This window comes from Myotis davidii, unplaced genomic scaffold (assembly GCF_000327345.1).
Source record: "Myotis davidii unplaced genomic scaffold, ASM32734v1 scaffold648, whole genome shotgun sequence".
NCBI lineage: Eukaryota > Metazoa > Chordata > Mammalia > Chiroptera > Vespertilionidae > Myotis > Myotis davidii.
The window spans coordinates 1136080-1149082 of NW_006299603.1; the positions used below are offsets into that span (position 1 = coordinate 1136080).

Sequence of the window (13003 nt, forward strand, 5' to 3'; positions counted from 1 at the left end):
TTTCCCTTGCTGATCTGTAAATTCCCATACCCAACATTATAGTGCCTCCCACCATCTGCCATTCCTTTACTGCATTGTTCAGTTCCAATATACATGTGTAGTAGCATCTGCATTGTTCATCTGCACACCTGTGAGAAACAAGTTCCCAACTAACAAAAGTGCTTTTGTACAGATTGCACTCACTTCCAAAGTGGCTTTGCTCAAGGTCTTTTCCCTTCACTTTCTTGAATTTAGTTTTTTCATTTATCTATAATACACTAGATTGTATTACATCCTGCATGCTATCCTTGGGTCACTTGACCTCCTAGATGATTTGTAAAATTTTTCATACGTTGAGATATTTGTGCTGTAAAGTTTTAATGGGTTTTGACAAATGCATAGTGCCATGCATCCATAATTATATATAGCATACAGAATAGTTTCACTATACTTACCTATTCAGCAATGAAATAGGAGTTTATCCTGTTTCACATCCTTGCCAGGTTTTTGTATGTTTTTTGTTTTTAGCCATTCTAACAGGTGTATGGTGGTATAATGTTTTAATTTGCAATTCTGTAATGGCAAGTGTTATTGGGCATCTTTTTTCCATGCTCATTTGCCATTTGAATATTTGATGAAGTCTTCGTTTACATCTTTAGCCTTTTTTTAATATATTTACTAGAAGCCTGATGTACAAATTCGTGCACCAGTGGGTTCCCTTGCCCTGGCCTGTGGGGCCGAGCCGAAACCAGCTCTCCAACATCGCTTAAGGGTCCCAGATTGTGAGAGGGCACAGGCCAGGCCAAGAGACCCCACCCGTGTATGATCAGGCTGGGGAGGAATGTGGGAAGGCTCCAGGGCAAGTCCAGCCTGTCTTGCTCAGTCCCAATCAGCTGGACCCCAGCAGCAAGCTAAGCTGCTGGTCGGATCATCTGCCCCCTGGTGGTCAGTGCATGTCATAGCGAGCGGTTGGGCAACCTGAGCATATCATTAGCATATTACACTTTGATTGGTTGACTGGATGGCCGGACACTTAGCATATAGGATTTTTTATTTTTAAACCCAATGAGTTATTTATTTTTTAATATGTTCTTTTATATGTTTTTTATTGATTTTTAGAGAGAGAGGAAGGGAGAGGGATAGAGATAGAAACAGATCAGAAAAGACCATCAAACAGGTGCCTCCTGCACACCCCTACTGGGGATCAACCCCATAACCCGTGCATGTGTCCTAACCCTGACCTCCTGGTTCATGGGTCAGAGCTCAACCACTGAGCCACACTGTCCAGGCTTACCCACTTTTTAATTGAGTGGTTTGTTTCTTATTGTTAAATTTGAGTTTTTCGAGTATTTTGAAACCAGTCTGTTGTAAGATATGTATTTTGCAAATGTTTTCTCTTGGTCTGATTTGTCTTTTAACTTTATGTGTCTTTCACAGAGTTGAGGTTTTTAATTTTAAAAGTCTTAACTTTTTTCTTTCAGGTATCTTGCTTTTGATGTATTTAAAGCTCATTGTCAAGCCCAAGATCAACTAAATGTTGTGTTTTCTTCTAGTAAGCATAATAGTGCAGTATCTTTTTTATATACCTGCTCCATGTGTGCTCTTTTATTTATTTTTTAAAATATATTTTATTGATTTTTTTACAGAGAGGCAGGGAGAGGGATAGAGAGTTAGAAACATCGATGAGAGAGAAACATCGATTAGCTGCCTCCTGCACATCTCCCATTGGGGATGTGCCCACAACCAAGGTACATGCCGTTGGCCAGAATCAAACCTGGGACCCTTCAGTTCACAGGCCAACACTCTATCCACTGAGCAAAACCGGTTAGGGCCATATGTGCTGTCTTTTAAAAGGACTATTTGATGTAGGAGGACTAAAATGAGGGGAGATTTTGTTTCTTGGTAATGTTGAATTTTCAGTAACAAAGAGAATTAGATCATCTTTAAAAATTTTTTTTTAATTGATTTCAAAGAGGAAGGGAGAGAGATAGAAACATTAATAATGAGAGAGAATTATTGATCAGCTGCCTCCTGCACACCCCCACTGCAGATTAAGCCCGCAACCTGGGCATGTGCCCTGACTGGGAATCAAACTGTGACCTCCTGGTTCATAGGTCAACGCTCAACCACTGAGCCACACCAACCAGGCTAGTTCGTGTTAAAATGTAGTCTTCAATTGTAAGTGTGGACAGGTTTCTCATAAGACTTGGAACATTTAAGATGGCTTAATAGTAGCTCTTGGAACTAGACCTATTTATTGCACTGTTTTCTTGGGAATATTGGCATATTCCAGTTGTTAAAACTGCATATGTAACTCAGCTGGTGTTGCTCAGTGGTAGAACATCAACCCATGAATCAAGAGGTCATGGTTTGATTTCTGATCAAGGTGTCAGCAGCGTCATTTTCTGGTGAGGACTTTGTCCTTGATTAGCAGAGAGCTACCATCTCACTGTGTCCTCACATGGACTTGTCTTTGTTCATAAGCACTCCTATGTGGACACCAGTCCTCCTGGATTAGGGTCCCACCTTTATGATCTTTTTTAATTACTTTCTTGAAGGTCCTGCCTCCAAATATAGTCACTTTGGGAGTTACGGCTTCAATATATTAATTTTAGGGAAATATAATTCATTTCATAGTAACAATATAGCAACAAATTAAAAATTATTGTGAGAAAAATCAGTCCTTTATTAAAGGTAAGTAGCCTACTAGATCATCTTCCTGACTAGCTTTTTCTTAAAGCAACAGTGTTCCAGCTTCATTACATAGTCCTAATTAATCCATTAGGTTTGTTTTATTCAGTTACTACTGTTCTTACCACATTTTTTTTTTTTACTTTTTAAAAGTTGTAACTATTGTTTTAGCTAATTTAATTTTTTTGTTTTTTAATCCGAGGATATTTTTTCCATTGATTTTTTTTTGCGGACTCAAGGATCCCAGGTTTGATTCCGGTCAAGGGCATGTACCTTGGTTGCGGGCACATCCCCAATAGGGGGTGTGCAGGAGGCAGCTGACCGATGTTTCTCTCTCATCAATGTTTCTAACTATCCTTCTCCCTTCCTCTCTGTAAAAAATCAGTAAAATATATTTAAAAAAAAAAGAGAGAGAGAGAGTGGAAGAGAGGAAGGAGGGAGAGAGAGAAAAATTATCTGAGAAAGACATGTGTCCTTGACTGGGAATCAAACCCGAGACCCTTCCATCTAGGGGCCGACACTAGCCACTGAGTAAACCGGCCAGGGCTGGGCTAATTTTGTTTTGTAGTTTATCCCTGGGAATCCAGCTACTGTATTTTTAAAAAATATATTTTTATTTATTTCAGAGAGGGAGAGAGAGATAGAAACATCAATGATGAGAGAGAATAATTGATCGCTGCCTCTTGCATGATCTGTTCCTCAATGGGGATCGAGCCTGCAACCTGGACATGTGCCGTGGCCAGTAATCAAACCATGACCTCCTGGTTCATAGGTTGATGCTCAACCACTGGAACCATGCCAGTCAGGCCCAACCATTGTTTTTTGAAAATTACTACCTTTTTTTAAGCCTCACACGAGCATGTTTTATTGATTTTTTTTTTTGAGAGAGACAGACACAGACAGACAAGGATGTAAGAAAGCAACATCAGTCAGTTTACCTTCCATATGCACTCTGACCAGGGGTCGAACCTGCAACCTTTTGATGTATGGGTCAATGCTCAACCTACTGACCCACCAGGCCAGGGCTCTCACCACCATTTATAGCATTGTTTCTAGGAGAGTGAACCTGGGTATTGTATAGAGTTAATTTAGATAAAAGTGTTGAATCCATCTGTGTGGTTTTAGAGAACCCTTGTAGTTGTAAATAAACAAAGCCATATTTCTATGCCATGTATACTATTTTGACAGCAGAGGTTACAGGTCTTTCCAGTGAGTAAGAGATTATTAGTATTTTTTTAAATATGTAAGAAACCATAGCAGAATGTTGGCATTGAAAGTTTCTTCTAAAAACTGTTACCAGTCCTAGGAAAGATTATGGATGACTTTATTGAGCATTTGTATTTTCTGTACTGCCTAAATGCTAAGTGTTTAGGGATCCAGCGAACTTTACCTTTTTCATTTTGTGAACAGTCCCAAGATCCATTAAATAAAAGAAATGCCACCAAATGATACATGAAAGTCTAGCTTAGTTTACTCACTTCAAAGGGTTAGTGTATAGGAATATGTCATTAAATTCAGCACTACGATAATTTGATTTACATTTTTTTTCTATACAGTTGGTTAAATGACAGTCATGGTTGTGAATTGGGGCTATTGAAGCTTATGAAGGAGCCCTTTATTTCAGTTCTTTTTTTGTTTTTGTTTGTTTTGGATTTTACCTGAGAAATAAAGGTCTCCATTGTAAACAGGAGACCAAAAAATTAAGCTCAGTTTTCTTTCTTTTTTAAAAAAGATCGAATGATTGGAGACAGAGATATGTTCATGCATTTATTGGTTGATTTTTGAATGTGCCCTGACCAGGGGTCACACTCACAACCTTGGCTTATCAGGATGATGCTCTAACCAACTAAGCTACCGAGCAAGGGCAGTTTTCTTTCTTTTTTATTGTGATGAACACATTTATAAGATTTGTCATCTTAATCATTAAGTGTGCAATTCAGTGACATTAGGTTCAGTCACATTGTGCACCTATTACCTTTATCTTTTTATAGAACTCTTTATCTTGCAGAATTGAAACTCAACTACATACTACCAAATCATTTTGTGCATCCATGTGGCTCAGTCTTTATGTCCTTGGATCTGTAGTTCTTGGAAAGAGGACCCACCGACACTATAATACAATACACAAGGCACTTAAGTGTTTGAAAATAATAGATAAAAGTAGCTGGGATTTGGTTTAATTTGTTTTCTTTAGTCTTCAAACACTAATTTAAAACTGTATCTACCCTTGATCTTTGAACAATAGCAGCAGTACCTATATTAAGTATTTAATGTGAGGCTAGTTGGTTCCTCTGTTACCACTTCCTTGTAATGTTTTAATCAGTACTGGTAAATTAATATACAAAAGGGGCTTTTGTCATTTGTCAAGCTTTTTACAAATGCAAGAGGTTAATTTGAAATTGTATTTTAATATTCTAGCTCTGTGGAGCCAACATGATATGACAATTGATTTTTTTGTTGTTTTTTAGGACAATTGTTTATTTTTGAGTTTTATTTTGAAATATTCTTGAAATTGAATATTTTGAACTAGTTAGGAAAACCCCTGACTCTCTATGGGCTTATTTCCTTTATTTGTAAAATGAGATAGTCACTATAAAGTTCCTTTTAGTTCTGATTTGAAAGCCTTTATTTTAAGTGAGAGGAGGGGTTATTGGTCTTGACAAAATTTTTAAACGGAGGCGATAACATTTAACTTACTTTACTCTTGTTGTATGTAGATCATGGAAGAGAAGTGGTTGCTGTGTGTGTTGCTCGTCCTTGGAACTGCTGTCATTCAGGCTCATGAGGGCCATGATGATGACGTGATTGATATTGAGGATGACCTGGATGATGTCATTGAAGAGGTAGAAGACTCAAAATCGAAACCGGAGACCAGCACTCCTCCATCTCCAAAGGTTTGAAGTGGTCTTTGATTCTTTGTTTTACCTCTTGAGATAATCAAAGGGTGAAGGTAGATTGGATATTTTTCAAAGGAAAAGCTAATCTATTAAAGTACTTGCTGATCTCTCTGGCATCCTTTGCGATATCAAATAATATAGATTGAATTCAAGGGCTAGCTAAGATAGGAGAGTTTTGTGGTTAAATAAAAGCAAATCAAGAGAATAAATCCTAAGAAAGGAATGTTGTTGAAAATTTCAATTCTTAATTTATTTTTATATTTGACACTTATTTTATATTTGTAGGTCACCTACAAAGCTCCAGTTCCAACAGGGGAAGTGTATTTTGCTGATTCCTTTGACAGAGGAACTCTGTCTGGGTAAGTGTTTCCTAGGGAGGGAAATCAGGTAACATGTAAGTGGGGGAATACTGAATTCCTTATTTATTTATTTATTTATTTATATAATATATATATATTATTTTCCTCAACTGAGGATATGCTTTTTATTGACTTTAGAAAAAGAGCAACAGAGAGACAGCAAAGTGAGAGAAGAAAAAAATTGGTTGCCTCCTATATTCCCCCTGAACCAGGACCACATCTGCAACCCAGTTATGTGCCCTGACTGGGAAACAAGCACACCACCTTTTGGTGTATGGGACGATGCTCCAACCAACTGAGCCACACAGGTCAGGGCTAGTGGATTCCTTTTAGAATAGCATCTTATATAGTGAAATTGTGATAACTATTTTATATCTCTAGTGTTCACGCCCATCTAGGAAAATAGTCTTTTAAAACATGCGGTAATCGCTTCCATTTCTCTCTCCTCCTCCACCATATACATATACTGTATAGTTTACAATATATTTATATTGATTTCAGAGAAGAAGAGAGAGAGGAAGAGAGAAAGATCAATGATGAGAGAATCATTGATCAGCTGCCTCCTGCACGCCCCTCACTGGGGATCGAGCCCGCAACCTGGGCATGTGTCCTAACCGGGAATCGAATTGTGACCTCCTGGTTCATAGGTCAATACTCAACCACTGAACCATGTCAGCTGGGTTCCACCCTATATTTTGTTCTTTGAGGAAAATTTTTTTTTCTCTTCAGTCTTAAAAAAAAAAAAGTGGAATTATGTGACGGGTTTGATACTTTTTCTTACAGGTTTGTGAATTGAGTACAATATATTATCACTACTTATGTGACATTTAAAAGTAGAGTGGTGAGATATCAAGTTATACTATAAAGCCATCATAATCAAAACAGCCCGGTACTGGCACAGGAATAGGCATATAGATCGATGGAATAGAACAGAGACCCCAGAAATCAATCCAAGCCATTATGTTCAAGTAATATTTGACAAAGGAGGCAAGAGCATACAATGGAGTCAAGACAGTATCTTCAATAAATGGTGTTGGGAAAATTGGACAGATACTTGCAAAAAAGAAAAATGAAACTAGACCACCAACTTAAAAGTAGAGTGGTTAAGTAGGCTAGAAAGAGCTGGCTACATCCTGCTTTTGCTATTTGGACCTTAATTTGGGGGTTTGTCTTAATTACAGGTGGATTTTATCCAAAGCCAAGAAAGATGACACTGATGATGAAATTGCCAAATATGATGGTGAGAGTTCATTTGAATTGAATATAATAGCAGATTGAGGTTTGAAGCATTTCCGTGATTCTCTTAAGAATAGTTTAAGCTGGGGGTGGGAACGGCTGGGGAGAGGTCAATGAGGGAAAAAGAAGACATGTAATACTTTATTTTAAACAATAAGGAATTTAAATTTAAAAATTTTATTTAAAAGGAGTATGTTCACATCTTAAGATTTTTTTTTCCTTACAAATTTTGCTGTATTTATGTGTTCCGTTATATTTAAAGGGTTAGACCTGTTTGTTTTACACCATAAAATGGGAAGGGAATTTAGCATCTATGGTGTTGTGTGTTGGAAATGGCAGGTCTTTTTTAAGCATGTGCTACAGGTTTTAAAAAAAATACCCTAATATGTGTGTGTAATATTATAGGCCAGCTTTCATAGGTAAATGGAATATGTTAAAATATGTCTGTATGATAGATTTGCACAACTTTGAGTTTTGTTTGCTACCATTTAAAGGACCTTCAAAGGTACAGTTGAGGAGTGGAACTTTTCTGTGTGTTTTGTAGGAAAATGGGAGGTAGATGAAATGAAGGAAACAAAACTTCCAGGGGACAAAGGACTTGTATTGATGTCTCGGGCCAAGCATCATGCTATCTCTGCTAAACTGAACAAGCCCTTCCTGTTTGATACCAAGCCTCTCATTGTTCAGTAAGTGACACACTTCTTTGACAGAAGCTTTCTAGGATGGGTGATATCAGAAGACATAATTTTATAAAACTATTACTCTACATTAAAAAATTATGAGAATTATTATTTGGTATAATAGGGATTTTTTAATGCATTAAGGCATCTTGTAATGTAATGTTATTTTCCTGCCCAATAAATTATTTAGAAAGAAACTGGCTATTCTTTTTCCTAATAGCAAATGAACTTCTGGAATTTGCAAAAAGTATTTACAGGGAATCTGCATTAAGCTTTTGTTTTATTTTACTTATTAATTTTGGAGGATTGGGAAGCCATTCAAAGCAATAGAAGATGGAATCTTTCTGAAAGACAAACATATGACCTATGATTAAACATGAGACCAAGATGGGGAAAAATTTGATATTTCAAAATGCCATATGATTTTCTGCTTTTCTCTCTGAAATTAGGTATGAGGTTAATTTCCAAAATGGAATAGAATGTGGTGGTGCCTATGTGAAGCTGCTTTCCAAAACCCCGGAACTAAACTTGGTAAGTACTTCCTATTTCTTTCTTTTTTTTTTTTTAAATATATTTTATTGATTTTTTACAGAGAGGAAGGGAGAGAGATAGAGAGTTAGAAACATCGATGAGAGAGGAACATCGATCAGCTGCCTCCTGCACATCTCCCACTGGGGATGTGCCCGCAACCCAGGTACATGCCCTTGACCGGAATCAAACCTGGGACCTTTCAGTCCGCAAGCCGACGCTCTATCCACTGAGCCAAACCGGTTTCGGCCTTCCTATTTCTTTATATAGCCACCCGTAATTATCTTTCAGGATTTGAAATGTGAAAACTGTTCTTATTCCTGACTTCTGTTCTGTGTAATTTTTGTTTTAACAAATGTATTTCTTTGTTTTATGAAAGAAGCAGTAACTATCTAGATATGTACATTGCTTTGTTTTTTAAGACTTCCATAATGTTCTCATGTAAAATTTCCTAATAATTTCTGTTATTCCTTTTCACTGGTATCTATATGAACCTCATAAACCAATCGGCTTTTCTTTTTTCTTTTTTTAAAATTTTTCTAATACAGTTGATATTCAATATTATTTTATTAGTTTCAGGTATACAGCATAGTGGTTAGACATTTACGATTTACGAGGTGAATTCCCTACTCCCCCAATAAGTTTAGTCCCCACCTGACACCATATGTACTTATTACAGTATTATTGCCTGTATTCCCTATGCTGTACTTCACATGCCTATGGCTGTTTTTGTAACTACCAATTTTACTTAATCCCTTTCCCTTTTTCACCCAGCTCCTCAAGCCCCCTCCCACCTGGCAACCATTCATTTGTTTCTGTATCAGTGATTCGGTTTCTATGTTCATTTTTGTTCTTTAGGTTCCACCTGTAAGTGACATTATGATATCGTCTGTATCTGACTTAATGTCACTTGGCTTCTAGGTCTATCCATGCTGTCACAGAATCAGCTTTTCTTTTAATGTGAAACTAATTTATTTGGGATTTTATAAAAAGAAATATCATTTTTGAAAAGTTGCATTGAATACTTTGATTTACTTAAAATCCGTTTTTGTTTCTGAAGGATCAGTTCCATGACAAGACTCCTTATACAATCATGTTTGGTCCAGATAAATGTGGAGAGGACTATAAATTGCACTTCATCTTCCGCCACAAAAACCCCAAAACGGGTGAATATGAAGAAAAGCACGCTAAGAGACCAGATGCAGATCTGAAGACCTATTTTACTGATAAGAAAACACATCTTTATACATTAAGTAAGAAAAACCAATAATTTGGGGGTTTATGGCACTACAGATTTATTATTCATTTAATGTAAAGATAGTACATCTAGAGAAGACCTAAGCCTGCAAATAAGAGTCTCTACTGACTTAACATCTTGGAAGTGAAATGAACTCAGTGTCTCAGCACAAAAAGGAGCTTCTTGCCCAGCCGGCATGGCTCAGTAGTTGAGCATCAACCTTTGAACCAGGAGGTCATCCCCGAGTTGCAGGCTCGATCCACAGTAAAGGGTGTACAGGAGGCAGTGGATCAATTATTCATCATTGATGTTTCTATCTCTCCGTCTCCCTTCCTCTCTGAAATCAATTAAAAAAATATTAAAAGCAAACAAGACAAAAAAGGAAGAAAAAAAATAAGCTTCTCTTTCATAATTTGAATTGAGAATTAGGGTTTAAGGCATTTTGAAAATAAGCTTTTATGTTTCAGGAGGAGCTTCTTTGCTGATGCCCTCATTTCCACCCTTTGTATATTTTCTTGTTGATAAATTGTTAAGCAATAAAACATATAATAGAAATATGTGCATGGTGTTTTCAAATTATCTTTTAGTTGACGTTAGCTTGGGTACTCCCAACACCTGAACAATTGAATTTAATCATTTGGACATTAGGATAGGATTTTTATTTTAATGAAGCTTTTCCCCTAGTTTTACATGTACACATGCCTCTTTTCTTAAAGAATACAATAACCTTTTTTCCTTATAACAATAGTAATACATATTCAGTATAGAAATTCAGAAGATAGAAATAAAAAAAAGAAGATTTTTAGAATTATCTGAAATAACATTGTGGTATGTATTAACCATTTGTGAATAAATACATGTATGTGTATAATAAGTACAGATGTAATTTTTTATTGAAAGATAAATATCCTGTATTATACTTGATCTCTTCACAAAAGTGCATGAATCTTTCCAGGAGACTATATATCATTGATAATAGTGCTAATTTAATTATCCTTGAGAAAGGCGGCCTAGTACACCATTGTCTTCCATAGTATTCTGGATGTGCTGTGAGCCAGTCAGTTGCCAATTAGACTTGTAGGTGTGAGATACAGGCTTGAGCATAATCACACTTGATACTTTTATGGATTTAAAATTGTGGTTTTTTATTTCCCATTAGACCCCAAAAATACAACCATGAATAGACATATGATTTAATAAGTAAAAGGTTTTTGTAATTTGAAATTTTGTTAACATAGATGGTGGTAATACCAACTCAAAAAATGAGGAAATGGACCTTTACTAGGGGTGGTTATAATAAGTAAACTTGTTTGCCTATTGAACGGTGTGTAACCATTTGTGTCAGACCAATTGCATTAGTTTATGTACCTTTGGTTTTTGTGTTGTTAGGTTTTGTTTTGTTTTTGTCTCTTTGATTTTTGATGTTATTTAAAAAGTATATATCTTATTGATTTTTTTACAGAGAGGAAGGGAGAGGGATAGAGAGTTAGAAACATCGATGAGAGAGAAACATCTATCAGCTGCCTCCTGCACACTCCCTACTGGGGATGTGCCAGCAACCAAGGTACATGCCGTTGACCCGAATTGAACCTGGGACCCTTGAGTCCGCAGGCCGACGCTCTATCCACTGAGCCAGACCGGTTAGGGCTGATTTTTGATGTTTTTAATGTCTGTAAATGAAGTCTTTGGTGTTTAAAATTTTATCTATGATCTGTTTTAATTCCTAAAAATCTGAGGAACTAGCTTTTATGATTTACAAGAGGATTAACTTGCTCAAGGCCCCCAAGATCTTGTTCTGACTTTGTTGCATGAGGTCTTCATGTTCTGTTTTCTGTTATAAATATGATCTTTTGTGGAATGTAAAGAGAGCTTGAGAATGAGTGGTTAATTAACTTTTTAAAATTGCATTTAATTTCTTTTTTTTAGTCTTGAATCCAGATAATAGTTTTGAAATATTAGTGGACCAAACTCTTGTCAACAGTGGAAATCTACTAAATGACATGACTCCTCCTGTAAATCCTTCCCGGGAAATTGAGGACCCAGAAGACCGGAAACCTGAGGATTGGGATGAAAGACCAAAAATACCAGATCCTGATGCTGTCAAACCAGATGACTGGTGAGCCTTTGAGTGCAATGGAGTGTTTTGTGTATTCCATGTGGCTTGAACAAATGAATGTTTAGATCTGATAATTTTAATAGTCTATGATGCAATGCAAATGGTAGGATAAACATAGACAAAAGGGGGCTGAAAGAGGGGCCATACAGATCATCTGGATTGCCTGTCACCATTTTATAAACCACAAAATGCTGTAATCAATGTGTTTGCTTGTGCTGACATGGTTGCTTTATGGCATAACCTCAGTTCTCTTGGCCTGGCCTTTCACATGCTTCTGTGAGTTCACATTGAAAGCTTGAGTCCTGAGATTTTAAATTTTAATTTGAAAAATAATATTTTTCCTATTTAAATAAAACTCAAGAGATCGTGCTTTGTGTTGGGCAGTGGAATACAAAGCCACAAGGACATGAGCTCTCACACAGCTCCAGTTCAGCTTTTATGTCCCATAAGGAACTTCTTTGCTGATGCCCTCATTTCCACCCTTTGTATATTTTCTTGTTGATAAAATGTTAGCAATAAAACATATAATAGAAATATATGCATGGTGTTTTCACATTATCTCTTGATAATTTGAAGTTGGCATGCATATGGTGAATGGTCTAATAGCAGGTGTTACTTGGTGACCAGAGCATCAAGTATAAATCAGGGTGGTTTCTTGGAGCAGTGCCAATCAAATTAAGATTTGAAAGTGGGATGAGCGTTAGCTAAGTGCTAAAGATGGAAAATGGTATTAAAGTAGCACATTGTGTGTAGAAGCATAGCAGCAGGAGCGAGCGCAGTATGTGTGGCCTTTTGTGTAGGGTAAAATGAGAGTGATGAGAAATGAAAACTGGCTTTTGGAAATGTCAAAAATACGTAAAGAGAAATAATAAAACTGTTCTCCCATTTGTAAAACTATCTCCTTAAGCTTAGCAGTGAAATTTTAGTTGATGTTTTTCCTCCCTTAAATTAAGGTATGGGTTCCTGAACTTTGATGCTGCACTAGTGTAAATGCCAAGTTTACTGGTGTATTTGGTGAACATTAGACATGGACTCAGCCTTGCCCTTTCAGTAATATTCCTTATCTAGCTGCTTCATTTTGGAGCAGAGGGTGTGAATGCTCTGCTTATAAGGGTCAGCTGAATGTTGTACAAACTCAGGTTCTCACACAATTTAAAACTAGCATACTTCAAAAATAATCATATGGCCAAGAATAAAATGATGTCTTCACTTACCAACTAGAGTCGTACCATTTTTCATCAACTGTACAAAAGTTGGTACTTCTTTTTTTTTTTTTTTTT

At 36.6% G+C, this 13003-nt stretch overlaps 1 protein-coding gene across 1 annotated transcript in view; it reads left to right on the forward strand.

Moving 5' to 3' along the window:
- Nucleotides 1-5361: 5361 nt before the first annotated feature.
- The window catches only part of CANX (calnexin), a 17509-nt gene continuing 9867 nt past the window's right edge, over nt 5362-13003 (forward strand). Inside the window, 7 exon segments of the mRNA XM_006775385.2 lie at nt 5362-5564; nt 5853-5926; nt 7108-7166; nt 7707-7848; nt 8292-8373; nt 9431-9623; nt 11534-11723. Coding sequence (XP_006775448.1) covers nt 5391-5564; nt 5853-5926; nt 7108-7166; nt 7707-7848; nt 8292-8373; nt 9431-9623; nt 11534-11723 — 914 coding nt within the window. The 5' untranslated portion in view covers nt 5362-5390.